General features: G+C 30.7%; 2 protein-coding genes across 7 annotated transcripts in view; both read left to right on the top strand.

Moving 5' to 3' along the window:
- Positions 1 to 1,512, top strand: part of LOC139494581 (uncharacterized) — a 35,046-nt gene extending 33,534 nt beyond the window's left edge. The window contains exons 22-23 of the mRNA XM_071282741.1: positions 18 to 32; positions 1,448 to 1,512. Coding sequence (XP_071138842.1) covers positions 18 to 32; positions 1,448 to 1,512 — 80 coding nt within the window. The remainder of the gene's footprint in view (positions 1 to 17; positions 33 to 1,447) is intronic.
- A 419-nt stretch (positions 1,513 to 1,931) lies between these two features.
- On the top strand, positions 1,932 to 21,060 carry LOC139496271 (merozoite surface protein 2-like). 6 transcript variants are annotated; one of them, XM_071284763.1, is made up of 17 exons: positions 1,932 to 2,174; positions 3,874 to 3,942; positions 5,149 to 5,172; positions 6,215 to 6,244; positions 7,074 to 7,091; positions 7,721 to 7,735; positions 8,467 to 8,487; positions 10,660 to 10,731; positions 12,647 to 12,868; positions 14,465 to 14,707; positions 15,555 to 15,596; positions 16,561 to 16,593; positions 17,405 to 17,428; positions 17,978 to 18,001; positions 18,867 to 18,923; positions 19,637 to 19,654; positions 20,393 to 21,060. In XM_071284763.1, exons 1-17 carry the CDS (start codon positions 1,934 to 1,936, stop codon positions 20,407 to 20,409), a joined length of 1,170 nt encoding a protein of 389 aa, XP_071140864.1. In that variant the 5' UTR covers positions 1,932 to 1,933; the 3' UTR covers positions 20,410 to 21,060. The 6 variants fall into 6 exon arrangements, with proteins under 6 accessions (XP_071140864.1, XP_071140865.1, XP_071140866.1 ...); XM_071284764.1 differs by lacking the exon at positions 7,721 to 7,735; XM_071284768.1 differs by lacking the exons at positions 1,932 to 2,174; positions 3,874 to 3,942 and adding an exon at positions 3,976 to 3,992.
- The last annotated feature ends 234 nt before the right edge of the window (positions 21,061 to 21,294 follow it).

Below are 21,294 nucleotides of genomic sequence, written 5' to 3'. Positions count from 1 at the left end.
AGATATCTTGTTTTCAGGATTATTGATGGCTGGTAGGTCTATTGGCATGTGCTTAATCGACGACAAAAGATAAATTCTATATTCAACGACAGTCAAAATTATCTAAACAGCTCATGCAAAGAAATAAAAAAAAAAATACTTGCTTTTTGTTTCTGTTTGAAAAATGTGCTGTTTATATTTCGTTTTAACAAAGTAATTACTTCTTTTGTCGTTTAAAAAAAAAATATATTTCATTGGTAATTTTGACTGTCGCCTTAAATTGCTCTTTTCACTGGCGTTTCAGCTAAAAATGGAAATATCTTTGATATTTAGGGATCGTTGGTTGCATGTTATTCTACTCAGAGAAATCAGAGTTAAATTAAACGTTAAAATTAAAAGTTGTCACAAACACATTTAAGTTCCTTCCCTGCGCTGCTGTTTTAAGCGTCAGTATGATTTCACTTACACTTAACACATGGCTGTACTTTTAGACATTGTTCGACTTTTTAGAAGATGAGTTTTTTTTCAAATTTAGTAATTAAAGATAAATATATGTTTTCTAACTCTTTAAAATTGTAATTTAATACATCTCTCTGATTTCTCATATCGCTGCATTTTCTGTTCTATTTTTTATTGGAGAGACAACTTTCAAGACGACTATTTTTAATTATATGCGCATGATTGATTCGAATCGCGGGACTTGCATGCACAGGGCGAATGCATTTGGAGCTCAAAATATTTCATTTACTGTTGATTCATAGTTTTTTGTTGATACCAATATTTGTGGAGTATATGGGTGCAGCACGAGCTAACATGTTGAGCGAAGTACTTTTAACTATATTATTGCGTGCAGACTTTGATAAGATAACAAATTATGTGTCCATGAAGATACAGTACCCTCCATCCATGAAAAATTGGTATCTACGAAAATAAAGAATCATCATTATACCATATATCATTTATAAAATCAGTGAATATATAAGTATAGCTATAAGACACATCATGTTGATCTACACATGTATGCATGTACACAAACACATACACCTATACACAAAGAAGATAGTCTATGGTGAGCAGCAAAACAATACGTTTTTTTAATTGTTTTAAGAATATAGAACATTTGGTATATGAAAGTTATATTGAATAATACAATTTGTTTATCAAGCAAAATCAAATTCAGACAGAACGAAAACCTTAACAAAAGACAAAACATTCAACAAAAAAACAAAAAATATAAAAACATTTAAAATTGCTTTAAAAAATATGCCAATTACTTTTGTGCTGCATCAATTTTGCAAATATAAATTATTCGCATGTAAAATCAGAATTACCAATAAGTACACATTCACGGAAAAGTATTGATAACTACCTAAATAAATTGTATACCAAGTGATTGCGCGAAGTTTACATATTGAAAATGTTTATTTGTAATTATCATAAACTTAATTGTACTGTTTGGTCATTTCAGCAATGATGGGTCAAGGTGGAGCAGGTGAGCTATTCTATGTAAACAATTATAAGGGGGAGGTTTAGCTAGCTATATTATCAAGTTTAACCACTCATTTTGTTTTCTCCCAGAAAATGCCGGGGCATAATTTGACAGTTGTGTTTTTACCCTTTCCTGTTAGTCGCCTTTAGTGGTTTTGACTGAGTTAGTCTACAAAGATGAACATGTTTCATATTCATATAGTATCAACATATTTTTGACCGTCTAAAAACCTTTCATGACATGTGCACAGAGTTGAAGTTGGTCGGCGGCAAAAATATCTTGTCATACGATTATTCCCTCTGATAGGTGAGACACATCAGAGCAGCTTTGTTATAAAATATAGTTACATTATTGGTCTATGTATTCTAAAATTTTTAATCTACTGATTGGTTTCAAATTACTAATTTGTTAACCACTGTTGCTATCACGTGATGATTAAACATTATTCAACTTTATTGATCAGGTATGGGCGGAGGCCAAGGCGGCGGTAATGAAATGTCAAATCTGATGTCGGCAATGTCTGGAATGGGTGGCGGTATGGGAGCAGGAGGTGGCATGAGTGACATGGCTTCCTTGATGGCCGCTATGAGTGGCGGAGGAGGAACTGGAGCAGGAACTGGTCAAATGAGTCCAATGGACATGATGAATCTAATGAATGCAATGGAAACAACAGGAAGCAGCGGAAATAGTAAAAATTCTTCTACAGGTATGAAAACACTTATCATACATACTAGAATTAAAATTTTGTATTTGAGCCAGACGTGTGTGTCATCTTCAAAAGATTGCATTTCTTATTCATAATGCTATTATCGTTTGGAAGTTTGATATTAAAATTTTCAAAGAGAATGACAAAACTATAAACAAATGTAAATGATGAATGAATTAAAAAACTATAATCCAAATTTTGGTACACTATAAATTTAAAACGTATTTTCTGATTATTTTATGTCCTTTTGTTTGTCTTGATCTTATGAATTAAGCTCTAACCTACTTATCGCGGATTTTGTCTGCTCCATCTAAAATCACGTAAAAGAGTACGCATAGAAATAATATAACATATTACATATTTTTTGAGTTATGCCTGTTAATAGCAGCACATATTATATTTGATTTTACTAATCTAAAACTGTTATCGAGCACATGCACTTAAACTGAAATAACGTTTTTTCACGTTTGTGTTATTGTAGAGGCAACTGGGAGCGCTACAGGAGCAGCTGACGCTGGTTTTGGTACTTGCTTCATTTTAATCACATTCACAATACACACATACACACATATACACATATACAGTCATTTCTTATTTGAATTATTTCAAATTATAATAGCATTCATTATACTGTATAACTGAATGACTGGTTTAGTATAAAATTGAGAATGGACATGGGGAATGTGTCAAAGAGAAAACAACCCGACCAAAGAGCAGATGACATTAGTGTAGGAATATGTTTGGTCAGTCAATCAAGTTAATTAATACTTTTTGTTTCATAACATCCTTATTGTGGATTTATTTTGTTTAATGTTGAAGCGTACTGCGAAAGCGATTTCTAATCTGCATTGCGGCTGCTATGTGTTGCATTGTGATTCTCTTGTGATTCTTTTGTTTAAAACATGTTTGTTAATAAAGTCATGATAATACAACAAAGGATGATCAGGTATTGTCATTTGTTCTCGACATCTTTTAAACTGAATTTTTAATTTATGAGCAAATTGATAAAGAATTTAAACGGCACAAATTGAAAAGCACAGATTACGCATACATTGTAGTTATATCGAATAGCACAAAAAGGTAATAAAACATTGCTTCATTAAAGTTCAAATAAATTTAAACAAAACTAAAGTAAAGCACAATAATAAATTAAGCAACACTTAATTTAAACAAAAGTTAATATCAAAACACAAAATAAAATTTAAAAAAGCATACTGCCACTTGAGCATTTCAGTTTAAATTATGTCCTCTTTAACTACAAAAGAATATGATGAACATCTGATCTAAATGCAGAGCAATAGCATTCTGATTCACTTCTATACTGTGTAAGGTTCTTCAATTGTAAGGAAAAAACGACCTAATATCTAATATGTATTTAGTGTTCAATAATTGATAGTCTTTCGGGAATTAAAAAAAAAGTAATGGTGAAGGGTTCCGTGTACGCACGAGCGTATAAAAATAAATAAATAAATGAACACTCAAACAAATTACTTTGCCTTATAAATGTTTCAATGTTTGAATCGAAAACAATTACTTGTAAACACAGCAGAAGAGTATAATGGGGCAGCTAAAGACATATAAACTGAAACCCCACCAGAACCATCTCCGCAGACTGGTTGTTCTTCCTTCAAAAGTACATAATATTCATAAAGGTTAACGCATAGCTTCTTAAATATCAATATAATTTGTTCTGTTACAGATATGGCCTCGTTTTTAGGAAATGGTGCAGGAATGGGAAGCGCAGGTGGAATGGGGAGTGGTATGGGAAGTGAGTGAATAATATTTTTCGAGTTATTTAGAGCGGAAGTGGTATGGGAAGCGAGCTTCTTTTTACAATATTTTTAGAGACGATTGTCAAAAGCCAGAGGTTAAGAGTGGTTCTCCTCTATATTCATTATACAAATTCAAAATAAACATTTTGCAAACATATTTAACAGAAGACAAGACAATATAAACATAACAGGACATAAAGATGTATTACTAGATTTATTTCACTTGACTGGGCGGGTCTTCAGAAGAGAGTATTGGGATAAACTCATCAATGAAGTGTCCAGTTATTCGTCCCATATCATACACTCAGTTCTGTTGAATATGCGTGTGGTGACACAGATAAGTGATTAGAATTCAATATTAATTATAACGACAATCATCCTTATTACACATATCTTCAAATAGACTGTCCTTATGCAAATTAAAACATAAGCTCCGCCCGATCATTTTAAATAATATTGGTAATACACTTCACACTTATCAACCCCTTCACACATTATTACTCAGACGCACAATACTTACAACCGTTATAAATTTATTAATATGATTTCATGATTGAAAAAAAAACGATTACAAATACAAGTAACCAATACGCGTCGTGCAAAAGTTAACCTTCATAGCATGATGGAATGTTATATCAATGATGACTTGTGCTTCAACAGAAAAAAATAGATCTTGATAGAAAATGTGCTTCTGTCAACACTTTTATACAATAACAATTCAGAGAAAAAGAATATATATTAAATATGTTTTAATGCAAATTGTATTTTAGCTAGCTATTCGTATTACTTGATTTATTTCACTTGACTGGGCGGGGTTTAGTCGGTCTGCGTATTTTTAAGACCAGTCCATCTAAAGAAAGGTGTTTCGGGATAAACTCATTAATAAAGTGTCGTCACAAAGCATACACTCAGTCCAATTGTATATCGTTTAGGTGACAATTATTGGTGATTAGAAATCAACAATAATTATAACGGCCATCTTCCTTATCCACACACATCTTCAAATAGACTGTCCTTATGCAAATTGAATTGTAAAATCCGCCCGATCAGTAGAAATGACATAGGTAATAGTTTATCTTCAAGATAATTTTTCGAATTATTTGTTCTTCAGTGTTAGAATCATACTGTTTAAAAAAAAACGATTTTACCGATTGTTTTTGTGATCAATTTAATTGTTAATAAGTGATTTTCACATATTGCAGGTATGGAGATGCAGATGATGGCAGGTGAGATATAAATAAATTTGAGAACTTTTGTGCAATATTTATCAAAAATGGACTTTTGACGATATCAATACGTTATATATAGACCTGTTCAAATTATATTGACCGAGGACGAAGTATAATATATCAGTTCTATATATTACGTATTGACTTAGTGCCAGTTCTTGATTTATATATAATATATATGTAGTTCATAGCATAGTTTTGTAAACCAAATTGACTCCATGTTACTATTTTTGGAAACGAAATTGACGCTGTGTAACTATTTTTGGAAATTGTATTGACGCCATGTTACTATTTTTGGAAATGAAATTGACGCTGTGTAACTATTTTTGGAAATTGTATTGACGCCATGATACTATTTTTGGAAATAAAATTTACGCTGTGTAACTATTTTTGGAAATTGTATTGACGCCATGATACTATTTTTGGAAATAAAATTTACGCTGTGTAACTATTTTTGAAAATTGTATTGACTCCATGTGACTATTTTTGGAAACGAAATTGACGCTGTATAACTATTTTTGGAAATTGTATTGACGCCATGTTACTATTTTTTGGAAATGAAATTGACGCTGTGTAACTATTTTTGGAAATTGTATTGACGCCATGTTACTATTTTGGGAAATAAAATTGACGCCGTGTAGTCAATATCATTTCTAATTACATAACATTATTAATTTAATGATAAAAAAAAAAATTAACATTGTTTAATGTATGCGTCCGCAGTGGCTTTTTTCGGGGTTGCATTAAACAGGACCACTGAACATCAAACATTTGGTTGGCTAATGATCTGAAATAGAACCAAGCAATAATATTCATGACAAAAAGGCAAATGATTTAAACAAGGGCTATAGACTTTAAAAGTAGGTTGTAATATATCATATAAAAAAAATTAATACATTATGGAAGACAATGTTTTACTTCTTGATGTATTCTTTGGTGTTTTTTCTATTGCTGTTTCAATATGAAATATCCCACACTGCTTTGAGTTTAGGAGATACGTCAAATCAAACTGTACTAAAGTTCTATTTTATTATTGCAGCATTAATGGGCGGTGGAGCAGAACCTCCAGGTAAGAACATTTACTCTTTCTCTATCATGGGTCTTATTTTCATTGTAGCTCTTTTAATATGAGACTACACATTTTCATTCTAGCTTTAGTAATCGCAAAGTTTTCATCATGTGGTTGTGTTGAATACTGTGAAAAGAATACAACTGAAGAGATGAGATAGCAACTATTTTTTTTTTATATGAGGCTATATATTTTGATTGTTGCTTCTTTAATTGGAAAGTTTCCATCATGCGGTTGTGTTGAATACTGTGGAAAAAAACAACTGAAGAGGGAAAAATATTTTTTTCTCTCTATTTTTCTTCTCCTTATTACTGCTGTTGCTTCACTGTGCTATTCTCACTCATGTGTAATTTTATCGATACTAGTCGTATTACTTCATGTTATGACTTTTACGTGTTTACCACGTGTTCACCTATACAAAGTTTGTTATGCCCCATTTATGGGCATTATGTTTCTGGTCTGTGCGTCCGTTCGTTCGTCCGTCGTCCGTCTGTCCCGCTTCAAGTTAAAGTTTTGGTTGAAGTTTTTGGTAGAGGTAGTTTTTGATGAAGTTAAAGTCCAATCAACTTGAAACTTAGTACACATGTTTCCTATGATATGATTTTAATGTCAAATTAGAGATTTCCCCCTATTTTCACTGAACATAGAAAATGATAGTATGGATGGGGCACATGTGTACTGGGGACACATTCTTGTTTTATAGAAATGAGCAATTATGTTACCAGGTTCAAATAAAGACCTTTGAAAACATGTTCTTTTAACTATGTGCATATATAACTTCTGTATTCAAAAAACAACACTGTGTTTACCAATATAATATACATTCCAGATACGCCAGTTCAAAGAGGTATACCAATATATATATATATGTGTAATAACCATATATAACATTTATACTACTATGTTAACAGGGTTAACTTTCGTTTACCGAGATAACACTTTTCATTGCTTTACAATTTGTAATAGTCAGATTCAAGTCTTTTCATTGGTTAAATATTTTTAATAGTCAGATTCATCAATGATGTAAGCATTATATGTCAAAGATAATTAAAATAATCTTGTTTACTAAGAAGCTTAAAAAACATACATGACAATGGGTTGATACAAACGCTTATGATTGTGAAGTGTTATGTCCCTTGACCGAAGTCTGTCCCATTACTATACATTAAATTCAAAGTGAATGTTATTTCTTTATTTGCAATATACATTAATGTATTTTTTTCATAACATTTCGAAATGAAACAAGTGATACACAAATCGATGTTTTAATTTCATTTATGTTTAAGGAATTAAATATAGACTTATTTATACTTTTCATGTATGACAGAAAATGAATTTTTAGTTGGCAAATGTTTTTTTGTTCAAGTAAAAACAGTGGAATTGTTATGATTTTAGTAGTATGAACAATGGTATACCTTTAAAGTAAAAATTAGCTGTTATTATTTGTAAAAAATTAGGATGTTTTATAAAATTTAGGTTTGCAAGGACGAGGTAGGTCGTCATAGATACGGTAGAAATAATACTACTAAAATATAAGAAATACAACAACTTTTCGTATTCAAATATAAAGTCGATATCATTTTGTTTTGACCTGTTTTATATTCTACTTAAAAAAAACTTGATAAAAAACCTTCCATATATATAGAAAGCTGGAAAGAAAGAAACAATGTAGTATTAATGAATAAAAATCTATAAATATGCAAATGTAAAGCAGAAAATAGAACCAAGGTTGTATAAATGAACAAATATCAATAAATGTACATATGTTGAGTAGGAAAGAGAAACAATGTTGTATAAATAAACACATATCAATAGATATACATATGTAAAGCTGGAAAGAGAAACAATGTTGTATAAATGAACGCATATTGATAAATATATTTATGTAAAGCTAGAAAAAGAACAATGTTATATAAATAAACAAATGTAAAAAATATATAAACGTACGTTCTTCAATGAGGTGTATCATTACCTAAATTTTTATCTTCTGGATGAAGAATGTGATCTTTAAATTCAATTTTTATTGTAATAGGAACTTTCAATCTGAGAAAATAGCAATAATTTTATGTTTTATAAATTGTCCGTTTTCGAAATTCATCTCAAATAATTCTAAACACAAGTCAATGTAGATTTGTTTTTTCTTCGTGAATTTGTAAATGGTTTAATAAGAGTGTATAATAAGTAAATAGTTTCAATCACATGATGTTCCAATTGTTTTATAGGAATGATGGGTGGTAGAAGAGGTAAACAAATAGTCCATTTCTCTTTTCAACTTACGTGTGTACTTTTTGTTATACATGAGTTTTTTCTTCCATTTCGAACAGTGTTTTTATGGTCTCTAAGGTTTATTACTTTTGAACAATTGGAATTAACCGTTACGATATAGCCAATAATGTTTGAAATGGCATTAACACTACCAATTAATCTATCATTTTCAAATATAGTTATCGTAAGAAAGAGTTCTATAAAGGATAAATATGTTCACTGGGGGGTGTCTATCTTTGACATTGATAGACTAAAAGGTCAAAACTGCATCTGCAATCAGGAAATAACTCTTATATATAAAAAAGGACACACGTTGACAGTTAGAGATATGAATGCAAATTGTCTTTCTCTTAAATTGGAATTCCTAACATTCTGGCAAACTATAATATGGTGCATTCGAATATTGCGTGTTCCGGAGTTAATTCAGTTGTAATCTCTTGCATTTAAGTTAACATGGAGCCTTAAATCCTCATAGTAAAAAACGAAACATATTAGCATGTTCAATTCTTCAGTGGTTAACTTATATTACCTAACAGTTGATCACAAAATAACGTAACCGAAAAATATATGCCTTTATTACATAAAACTTGAAAAATTAAGATGAGATTGCAAAGTAGGATTGAAGCAACACATATTAACCAAGTGTAATAAAAAAGATTGTTCACTCAGGTAATTTCTAGCACGTTCCATTCAATCTTAAATGTAAAAAACATGTTTTATCCAAAAACTAGACAAAAAAATAGCAAACCAAAAATGTGCTTTTTTTAATTTTGTTTCCACCTTGAGACTTTTTTCCAACAAGCAACTTTTTATAATTTTTCAATATTTTAGTTTTTAATCTACTTAAACTAACTTATACTTTACAATACATGCTGCGTTATTCGACGGTCTTCTAAAAAATGGATACTTATACAAAAATTATGATCTTATGTATACAAATATGTCACGTTTTACATGCCATTTTTTCGTTGTAATCACGAAGACGCATAGTACGATTTAAATTAGAAGTCAATGCATTGAATTATGATCTATTGCAAATGGAAAATGAACCAACATCGTTGTTTAAGTTAACTTCAATTGTTTTGTATTATTATCCTCTACAAGCACACGGAAGTATAACCTTCAACATTGAGCATATAAAAATATTATATGAAATATACGTAAAAAATCCAAAATACAGAAGACGCAAATAACATGCTGTGATATATATAATGAACTTTTCTTTGCCTCGAAGTGGTATCATGGGTATCAGTAATTGATCGTTTGATAGAAACAATTGGTTATTTCAAAAGTGTTTTTGTCTGTAATCTAGATGTTATATTTTGTTTTTGTTTTTGTCATTGTTTTTTTGCCGTTTGAAAAATTCCTGATTTCTCTTTATATGAGTATATAATTTTCGACTACACGCGACAATTGTTTTCCAGGATCTATATTACTAACTTGTACTTTTCCTCTAACGAGTTAATAATCTGTGTAAATGTTTGTCATTTAATCCTGAGTTAATTAATTATAACTTATATCAATTAATTAACTTATTATCCAAGTCGTTTCTAATCTTCTAATCTACTGTTTTTGTCTGTAAAATAACCGTCCACGTAGTATATTTAACCTTATTATGTTAAATAGAGAGAACATATTGGTAGAAGTCTAAACATACTTTACTAAATACTTTGAATTATGGACTTCAATTACATGTAGTTTCTTATTAAAAAAGATAATGTTTTCTCATATCAAATCAAGTTCTAGACATTTTGTTATTTAATATTAATAGTTTTCTTTTGATGTTATAACTATCTTTCGTTAATTTAAACCATGCTAACTATCAAACTCAAACATAAAGAAACATCATTTCACTTAAGGTCTCAACATTTTAAATTGATTGCAAAAGTTAAGATAAATGTCAATAAAAGTTAAAAAGAATTATATATTAGTGTGTTATACGCCGTTTAAGAATCTAATGAATCCTGGGTAATATTTTCAAAAGTGTACACCAAAACGTCGTGATTGGTTAAAGATGTCATACACAATTGAAATTTAACCAATGACGTGACGTTATTTTCATTTTGGGGTACGAACAATGAAATTACCCATGATTCTTTATATTCTGAAATGGTCAACTGAATGACGATTAAGTGCTTTTCAAACTATAGGGATGGGCCTATTTGGTTTGAAAAAGAGGAGTGCAGGCCATGGACCCAATCCTTGGCATCGGCAAAGTCAAGGTAAATTGAACTGTGTATAACCATATAATATTCACTCTCGTATATATACATGTATTCATACAAACTATAATTTGTCAAATAGGTCATGGTTAATTGATCTGTGTGTAACCATACAATATTCGCTCTCGTATATATACATGTATTCATATAAACTATAATTTGTCATATAAAACTTTATGTGTTGATGGAAAGGGAGACAATATTTTTTTTGTAATGGTTAACCTTGTTTATTTGATTTGATATTGACGTTTGGATGGTTATGTTCAACATGTTTTAAGCAATGTTACATATTGCATACACACAAGTTTTGAGGAAAATTGGACAAACCCTGAAGTTTGTGTGAATAAATAAAGAGAAAAGCTTAAATGTATTGAATAAAACACGTGAAACTTTTTAGTATGTCAAATCTAAGCTTTATTGCACACTATTTTCATAAACACATTATATTAGAGATTTCTATTTTTTCAAATTTTGTATTTGATAATATCTCGCTACTTACGAAAGTGCAAAATTACAAGTAATACTTCAAATTCGTGATTAAAGATTTACGTGGTTTTGTTTTAATGCGGCAAATTGAACTAAAAGTAATACATGTAATATTTCATTTAGTCTTCTATCTAAATCAATGGATTTCCAGAGGGAATTAAATCCGGTTCAAATTATATTTTTATAAATTGGAGGAAGGGAAATATTAAGCCTTAGCCTTTTATCTATAAGATGTACGGCAACGTTTCATTATAGTGTGTAAAAACATATATCAGTATGTAGATATTAGCTATTTAGTACATTGTTACTGCATTTATATGTCTTGCTTGAAACTAATTAAAATATTTTTTTGTAATAATATGTATCCTGTATATTCTGTGTTTAAATGTATATGGTTTTAATTTTAAAATAATTTTTTTTTCCATATTCCTTTGTATTCCCTTGTAGTGTTTTGTTTCATTTAGTCCTATATATAATGCACACTGTTTTCTTATTCACAATCGGCTGAATATGCTGCTATCTGTGTAGTTATATGATCAATGTGTAGTTTTTGATAAGAGTGTGAGGTCTATACATGTGTAGTTTTTGATAAAAGTGTGATGTCTATACATGTGTAGTTTTTGATAAAAGTGTGATGTCTATACATGTGTAGTTAGCGTTTCCGTAGCATTTCTCATTTTCCGTATTCCCTTCGTATATATAAGTATGTCACGTCATCAGTGTACTATCCTTTGTTTCCTACTGTGGATTCATTAATATTCGTTGGATAGCAATGTTCGTGGGTTTCGTGGGAAAAGGGGAACCCCGAATTCAATGTTTAACGAATGACATATTTTCAATAGGCCTTGTATACAGAGACTGGCAAAACGATAAAATCAAATATCCACGAATATGCAAGTTTTCAGCCTTCCATAAAAATTGATACCCACGAAAATGAATGAATCCACAGTATTCCAATATATGTTACAAAATTTAATCCTGGTATCTACTATGAGTTCACTTACGTGGAATAATATATGTTTCCCCGGTCACCAATTTTCGTCGATGGTTTGAATATCGTGTTTCGTGAAAATTTTATTTCGTTGTTTTGCCAATGTCTGAGCTTATAGAAACTCACTAAATCGAAATTGTGGTTCACATAAACCCACCAAAATCCACAAAAAATGGGAACCATCGAATATTGATGAATCCAAATTTATAAACCTCCTAGAAAACATTTTCACATTAAACATGCGCTGTCCCAATGTGAACAAACATTATAAACAGTAAACCTGTTTATATGTATATTTCATTAAATAAGCTCGTTACTTGTGAAACTTTACGGACGGTCCTTGAAAATATATGAATATGTAGTATAGACGTTTTCACTGCTGAAGAGTATTTGGAATAATGTACACTGATTAAAGAAAACCTACTTTACTTTACACAGGTCGAAGAACATCACCAGCTGCAACATCTCGAATGCCCAACAAGAAACCATCAATGCCTACCAATAACAATGCAGCAATGGGATCACAAGTTATTCCTGATTGGTTACTGAAGAAATTATTGATGAACGATCCTAGTCCTCCAAATAGACAAAGAAAATCAGTGTCAACTCCAGCACCGCCATTACAACCACCAACACCCCTTCCAACAACTTCAGCATTTGGTAAGGATAGCACTTACATAATCATGTAATAATGTCAATACTATTATTTAAGGAAAGGGAGACGGTTTGGTACCATTAAAACGTTTAATCTCGCTGCAAATGTTTTCATCTGTCCTAAGTCAGGAATCGGATCTTTCTTTTTTTCGAGAGGCGACTTTCCTGTTATGGAACTTGCGCCCTGATGTACAGTAGTTGTCGTCTGTTTATGTAATTCGTACGTTTTTCTCGTCTCTTGTTTTTATATAGATTAGACCATTGGTTTTCCCGTTTGAATGGTTTAACACTAGTAATTGTTTGGGCCCTGTATAGCTTGCTGTGCGGTGTGAGCCAATGCTCCGTGTTGAAGACCGTACCTTGATCTATAATGGTTTACTTTTACAAATTGTTACTTGAATGGAGAGTTGTCTCATTGGCACTCATACCACATCTCCATGTATCTAACTAATAATGTAAATAGACTGTTTTTGTTTTAGGGAAAACTGGTATACATGGGGTTGAGATTGTATGATATCTATAAAAATATATAAGGCAAGCTACCATTACTAGAGCAAGCACCTCTGATCCTTTGTATACTTTGGGTTTTTCCCTTTTGTCTAATTTGGATATATAATGTTTGACTTTGTGCCTGTGTAACATTTGATAACCTTTGATTATGTCCTAAAATGAGAGGGATGATTAATTAAATAAATGGAGCAGGAACTTATAACACATTTAGTTCACATGATTTCACTGACAATTTCTCATCGGTTAATTCAACATCTGAATTCTTTGAAGTTTAATAGGTTGCATTGCTCATACCGATATTCAATTAACTTTTGATATAAAAAATGTAATTTTTTGCTTCTATTGAAAATATTTAAAATTATTTTATCAGAATAAACATTTTATTCAAAGTCTTACATGCAAGATGCAAGACGAAAAATGTAGAATAGTTTTGGTAGGAAATTACAGTACATACAGTAAATCACTGTGTAAGAATGCAACTTGTCCTGGAACCGCTGGGTTAAGGTCACTGATTTAATGTAAATGTTGTTAATCCATATACACTTGTTTGTTTATTTTATGTGTTTATGTATATTTGTATATGTACGGATATTTTGGTGTATACCAGTATAAGTGTTCTTGTACGATTGGTATGTACTAGTATCATTGTATTAATGAACAGTGATTCATCATGCTTAATTTACCGATCTTATAATATATAACTTAGTATGCTTATATATTTTTATTTTGCTTGAGCATTGTGCTCCAATATAAATATATATAAAAACCTTTTTTCAAATTTGTAAACATTCTCAACTAAGTAAATTTCAATATATGTTTCACAATGCATAACAAATGCATTTTCGTCAGTCGGTACCGTCGTAAAGTAATACAAACACTGAGCATCTGCATGAGTTTTTCTTTTATTAAATATGTTTACATGACCGCTTTTATAGTGACAACCAAATTATGAAAATCAAATATAAATTTGAAAATATAAACATCGACGAAACAGTTGTCCAATAAAAGATGAACAGTTGTATTGCGAATATATATTTTAATGATCATGTATTGAAGAGTAAGATTGAACAGATAATTTCGTTTATATTTCAGACGCCTTTTCGAAAACGGCAGCTGCACACTCTGGCGGTAGTAAATTTACTTTCCAAAGCCCTGGTACTGGTACTAGTAGTACTGGGTTGATAGGAATGACTGGCACTGGACTGACTGGCGCAGGATTGACTGGCACAGGAAATAGTGCGTCCGCTCTGGGTGGCATGGGTGGAATGATGTCTCCAGGCTTAGCGATGGCACAAGCAAATCCCATATCTAGTAATATGACTCCAGTTCAAATAGGTAAGAAACTTTATGTCATCAAAGTATTCGTTTTTTTGCGGTAGACATACTGGTTTTTTTTTCTTTTTTGTTTCTTTATTGATGTTATCAAAAATGTATCGAATGATAGTTACCCTAATATTGTGAAATACTGGAGTTATTTTAAAACGACAGTTCTTAATGTATGAAATACGTCAACGTAAAATAACTCAAAATGTCGAACTCCAAGAAAAATTCTAAACAGAAAGTCCTCAAACAAAAGACAAAAAAGAAGCACAAACACATCAAAAAAACAAATAATAACTGTCACACTCCTGGGTACAGGCATTTTGTGATGTGGAAAATGGTGGATTGAACCTGGTTTTTAGCTAGCTTAACCTCTTACTTATAAAACAGTTGCATAACATTTCATTATATTGACAGCGATGTGTTAACAAAACAAACAGATATAATATGTAAACATGTGAAAAAAAACCAGATATAGCAGTCAACATTGAATTATTATCTTAAACACTGAAATAGACATGTCAACAAAGCATCAACCGTCAAACACATCACATAAAAATTATCAGCTCATCCTTCATTTTACATTTTTTGTTTGTTTTACAATTTACAGTTATCCCTAAATTTAAAGTAAAAATGTGGTACGTCCTTTAACAACAAAACATATTAATTGGATTCTACTTTGTTCATTGTATATGGCTTTGTCATTCGAACTGAGTATCTACCCCTAAAATAAATTCATTAATATTTAATCTAAAAAATATAATGTCGGGAAACACCATGGTTTGAGTGTGATAAGTAAAATCTACACTTATAACATATCATAAACTTAAAATGATTATTCCTATTTATTTTTTTCCTTCAGAAACCATGTTTACAGCAATAGGAATGATTCCTGACCAAATACGTAAGTTTAGTTAAGTTCTTGTGTTTATTCCTCCTGAGACTGTGAACAACCTTATTTTTCGGATGCAATTTTCTATACCACACTTATGACTTTCGCACAGCGGTATACTACTATTGTCTTGATTTAGCAATACGTGTCTGTGGTTTGCTTACCAAAGAGAAAACTCAAGTTAGTTATATTCATGACGAGTTCTAAATATCTAGCTATTTTTTTTTTATTCGCAAAAGTTCTTTAATAAATCCTAAATAAATAGCACCATCTTTATATCATGTGTATTATAAGTATAAAATGACAAAGGAATTTATTAAACTTGTTCTAGAAAATGAATCAAAATATTGTTGTATATACAACTGTGGTAAACATGTAGCAGTCAAGTACATTGAGCAAAAAGGACATGCTACAACAAAGATAAAATTTCTAAAGGAAGTTCGCTTGTCATGTTTTGGGATTTTTGTCAGATTTTCGGAATCCTCTGGTTTTATCTATTTGAAAACCTTATAAAATTTGCTCACTGACCATCCATTTTTCTGTTTATAAATCTTTTACATGTATAATGATAAGCCATCTGTAAAAGTCTTATAAAATTTTAATTATTTTTTACTAGTTTTTGAGAACTTAAACTTGTCAATGAAAAAGCTATGAAAAGTCAAAAGAGAATATTTTCCACCCAAAATTTCAATGGCTAATATCTCGAATACAAGCACATTGACCTATATACGTTTTTGTTCTTTTGATTCCTTTATTAATCCCATATCAATATAAACTAGTGTTTTGAAAAGTTAATTATTTTGAAACTGAGAAGCGAACTCCCTTAATGTCAATATTTTATATCTTATTTAAGGTTTATCTTGTAATAATTACTTTCATGATAGAACGTGTGAACAATATAATACATGTATTCACAAAATTGTATGAACATGTAATTGTATAATACAATAATTACACTAAACATACAATATTACAGGTGATATAAGCGGCGGAGTTCATGGATTAGCAAGTAAGTAGTACCTGTATGGTCAGCTTGAACTATTGAATCTATTTTCAATAAAAACAAAATTCAATGATACTATCATCAACCCGGATTATAAACATACTCTGTTGCGAGGGTAAAAATATAAAATTATAGATTCAAAATCGAATACTTGCGAAAATCAATCAGTTTAAATTTTCAGTCTTGATTTCCGTAATAGGATAAATAGATTTGAACATCAGTATCCTACTGGAGCTGGCATGTCAGTTAACTGCTAGTAGTCTGTTGTTATTTATGTATTATTGTCATTTTGTTTATTTTCTTTGGTTACATCTTCTGACATCAGACTCGGACTTCTCTTGAACTGCATTTTAATGTGCGTAGTGTTATGCGTTTACTTTTCTACATTGGTTAGAGGTATAGGGGGAGGGTTGAGATCTCACAAACATGTTTAACCCCGCCGCATTTTTGCGCCTGTCCCAAGTAAGGAGCCTCTGGCCTTTGTTAGTCTTGTATTATTTTAATTTTAGTTTCTTGTGTACAATTTGGAAATTAGTATGGCGTTCATTATCACTGGACTAGTATATATTTGTTTAGGGGCCAGCTGAAGGACGCCTCCGGGTGCGGGAATTTCACGCTACATTGAAGACCTGTTTGTGACCCTCTGCTGTTGCTTTTTTATTTGGTCGGGTTGTTGTCTCTTTGACACATTCCCCATTTCCATTCTCAATTTTATTGTTGACTCTTACTATCCGCATGTTTATATTTTTGGTTAGTTATGCATATGATAGAACTAATGTTCACAACGTATTATAACATGTCTTATTTTCTCTTGCAGCAATGTTACCAGAAGATATTAAAAGTAAGATTGATATTAGTTTAGATTTTAATAGTTTACTGCTGTTTTCAAAATAGCAATCATCGAAATACTTTCAAAACATTAATAGTATACAACTAACATTTTAAAACACGTTCTAGTAATCAATACATTAAACAAATCAAATGATCAATATTGTTGTTTGTACATTTTAAAAGAACTATCATTTTTGTTTTTGGATTTGAATGCGTTAAATGGACAGATCATATATTTGTTCATGAACCATATTGTTATAAATTGACTGTCATACTAATCGTGCAAAACGGTTCCTAGGGTTATAATGTGGAGCGTTAGATGCCCGCTTTGACCTCATTATTGTAAATAGTTATCAAAGGTACCAGGATTATAATTTAGTACGCCAGACGCGCGTTTCGTCTACATAAGACTCATCAGTGACGCTCATATCAAAATAGTTATAAAGCCAAACAAGTACAAAGTTGAAGAGCATTGAGGACCCTGTTATACTGTAAGTGTGTGTATATTTTTTTATAAAAAAAAACCTAATACAGTGGTTTTTTTTTCTTTCTTTTGTAGTAAGAGCAATTCAGATGAGAGCAAGTAAGTAGAGTTAATTGTATTTGAGATAATGCTATTTAATACAATTTATGGAAATAATATGTTTTTTTTTATTTTGTTACAATGTATCTAACTTAATTTAGAATTGGAGAATTAAACTGAATACTAATACCTATTTATTTTGTCGAAATTAAAATGTTATACATATCGGACCTAGACAGATACAAATGCGAGGTTTAATGCGTTATAATGTTACTCTCTCAATTAAATATGGAGTTATTATGGTTTTTACTGTTAAAAGAATCATTTTTTGTGGACCGAATCGGTCAATCAAATGATTTATATTTGTTTCACTTGCAATGTTGAAATGCTTTTCCTTTTAATACTTGAGCAGGCATCATTCATGCATAGTCCATCTCTAATTAAGTAGTTCACCTGAAGGGCACATGGATACTGATTTAATGAGGTCGAACTATTAACTTGCAAGTGAATAATTCATCATCAAAATTGAACAATATTTACTATTTCACTTCCATTAATGGTTGTACATAAACACTGTTTTCTATATATCTCGTAGGTAGCAGCTAGTGCACTTTTAAAGGACATACATTTAGTTATTTTTTTGAAAAACTTGTACTTTTTTGTAAGGTCGTAAACTTATATTGTTAACGTCAGCACAAGGTGTATTCCGTCAGTTAATGTTTACTGCAAGTATATATGTACTTATACAGACAATGGAATTTGACTACAAAAATATAAAAATAAAATAATTTTAGCTTATTATATGGTTTGGTGGTTTAAGAAAACATATGATAATCTATATATAATGATAATTAATTAGGCGATTTAACATATATGTTGAATTGACATTAAGATACACATGTAAAACATATATTTCTTTTTTAAGTGGGTTCAACACCTGATCAAATAGCTGACATATTAGGCGACGTGATGCAGGCAAGAAGTAAGTAAAGTAATATATCTAATTAATTATAAGAGATGTGGTATAGTTCAAACCGAAATAAGAAGTCAGAAAGTCTTTTTAACACACACTTTCAAAAAATGTGTTGATCGGTAGATACCAGAGGCAAAAGACCTCAACAATATTTCGATTGATTATGAAGTGAATATACTAGATATATCCGCAACAATTATTATGTTATGTCAGCAAAGGAGTGCACGAGTGTTTCCGATTTAATCAGGAAAAAAGAAACGAAACTGTTTCCAGGGTTTGCAATGAACACCATGTAAACATGCATGCATAATTATACAAGTGATTTATCAAATGAGCATTTTTTAGTCGGCTTCTGGCCTTTATTAGTCTTGGTTGATTTTAACTTTAGTTTCTTTTATATATTTCGGAGTGTAGTATGACGCCGTTATCACTGAACTACTGTACATTTCTGTTTCGGGGCCAGCTGAAGCACGCTTCCGGGTGCGGGATTTTCTCGCTGCACTGAAGACCCATTTGTGGCCTTAAGCTGTTATCTGCTCTTTTGTCGGGTTGTTATCTCTTTGACACATTCCAAATTTCCATTCTTCAAAACAATTAATATATACTGTATAAATAGATGTATCTGAAGTAGTTAATATAATTGTGAAGATTGTATTGGGTGGTTGACATAAATAAACTGTAGCATTCCATTCATATTATAACTTGTAATTATCTTCTTGCAGGGGCTAGAATGATGCCAAGTGAGTATTTGATCAAATATAAGAGATTTCCCGCCACAGTAAGATAAGAAAAAATGATTTGTGAAATCATGAAGTTGTGAGGAAGATACATGCATATCATGACAAAAGTTCCAATATAAAGATGGAACGTTTATGTCATTATCATCGTGATAATTAGGGAAAAGAGAGCAATGACTATATTAATGATATGTACTCACATATAAACATGATATCTCCATTTTCCTTCGGAACTCCGGAATCATTTCAATACGTCATTATACAAACACACGCACACCCAGTGTTGAAATACGATTACGATTTCATAGCATATATACATTTCCAACGTTATGTCAGCAAGATATGGTCTTCAAATCTTCGTACGCACAATGATTCATATTACTTTTACTGTGCATAAATTGCAATCTGCCTTTAAAGTTTTAGTTAAAACACTATTTTATTTGTCAAAAGTGCACGAAATACAATTATACAATAGAAATACTTGGATTTGGAAACAAGAAAAAACTTACATAAATCCGTTCTGAAGATGGGTATCATTACGCCCTAACTTTAAAAAAGGTTTTCAAAATACAATGTGGAAGGAAATGTTGTCATATCAATTAAACCAATGAATGGACACGGAATATATATTCTAATATTAATGTAAAAATCTTAATACTTTAAAGAGCTGGTTCAAGCTAGATTTTTGTCCTTTTTTAAAAAAATTGTATCATAATAACAATTGATTGTTTTCTGTTTCAGTGGGTGTGGTAGGCTGATTCTGAAGAAACCCGAAATACTTAAGATAATCTATGATAAAATTACATTGAAATAAAGAACTTAGAAAGAAAACAAAGCTACTTAATGAGTGGCGATATCAATGTTAAGTTTTATACATATTCATATTTCTTTCAGGTCATTTTCGTAATATAATTATTCTTTTATCGACATTTAAATATAATGAATTGCTTGTTTAACATTTGTTTAATGATATGTTGTTCATATTTTATTTTCGTTATACATATATAAAAGTTAAACTTGTTTTTTTTTAACTAAGCTATGTCGGGATAATTGAGGTGTAATGCCCTAAAAAAAAGAGTACAAATAATAAAAATACCAGACTTTTAATCTGTTGCGTAATAAATATTAGTTCAATGTAAGACATTTATTAATATGTGCCTGTTGAAACTGGAGAATACAAGGTTTACAAATCTCTTCCACAGTTTCGGATGAAATGCAAACATGTTGATGTTTTCTCACATCATAGACATAGAAAAAAAATCGTTTCTGTTTTGTGAAATAATGTACCAAATGAATGTGATGATAGTCTTTTTAGTATAATTTGATGTAACATTTTCGTTGTTGTGGTCAATTGTCATTTATTTATAAGTGGACACACACTGTTATGACGAATAAAGTATTTGTCTCTATTCAATGGTTTTGTTTCTTTGTTTTTGTGAACAAAAGTATAGCAGCAATATCTGATTTATTTTCATCTTTTGATTATTTAATGTTGTAAAAAAACGCATGTATCAAAGCAGAATGCGTTATTTATAGATAGGTCTATGTAGTCAAAGACACTATCATAAATTTAGTCAAATACGCACAGTAGCATTCCCATGTAGATAATACTGTCTCGTTTAACCCAGTCTGGCGAACTTTGG

The sequence above is a fragment of the Mytilus edulis genome, chromosome 11, assembly GCF_963676685.1.
Source record: "Mytilus edulis chromosome 11, xbMytEdul2.2, whole genome shotgun sequence".
Lineage (NCBI taxonomy): Eukaryota > Metazoa > Mollusca > Bivalvia > Mytilida > Mytilidae > Mytilus > Mytilus edulis.
Note: the sequence above shows the minus strand (reverse complement) of the source record. Positions and strands in the feature narration are given on the sequence as shown.

Bases quoted from the DNA above. Each gene is read 5' to 3' on its own strand.
- LOC139496271 (XM_071284763.1), top strand. From the start codon at position 1,934: ATGGGCGGAGGCCAAGGCGGCGGTAATGAAATGTCAAATCTGATGTCG. The intron at 3,943-5,148 runs GTGAGTGAATAA...CACATATTGCAG, and splicing joins AATGGGGAGTGGTATGGGAA to GTATGGAGATGCAGATGATG. The intron at 8,488-10,659 runs GTAAACAAATAG...TTCAAACTATAG, and splicing joins AATGATGGGTGGTAGAAGAG to GGATGGGCCTATTTGGTTTG.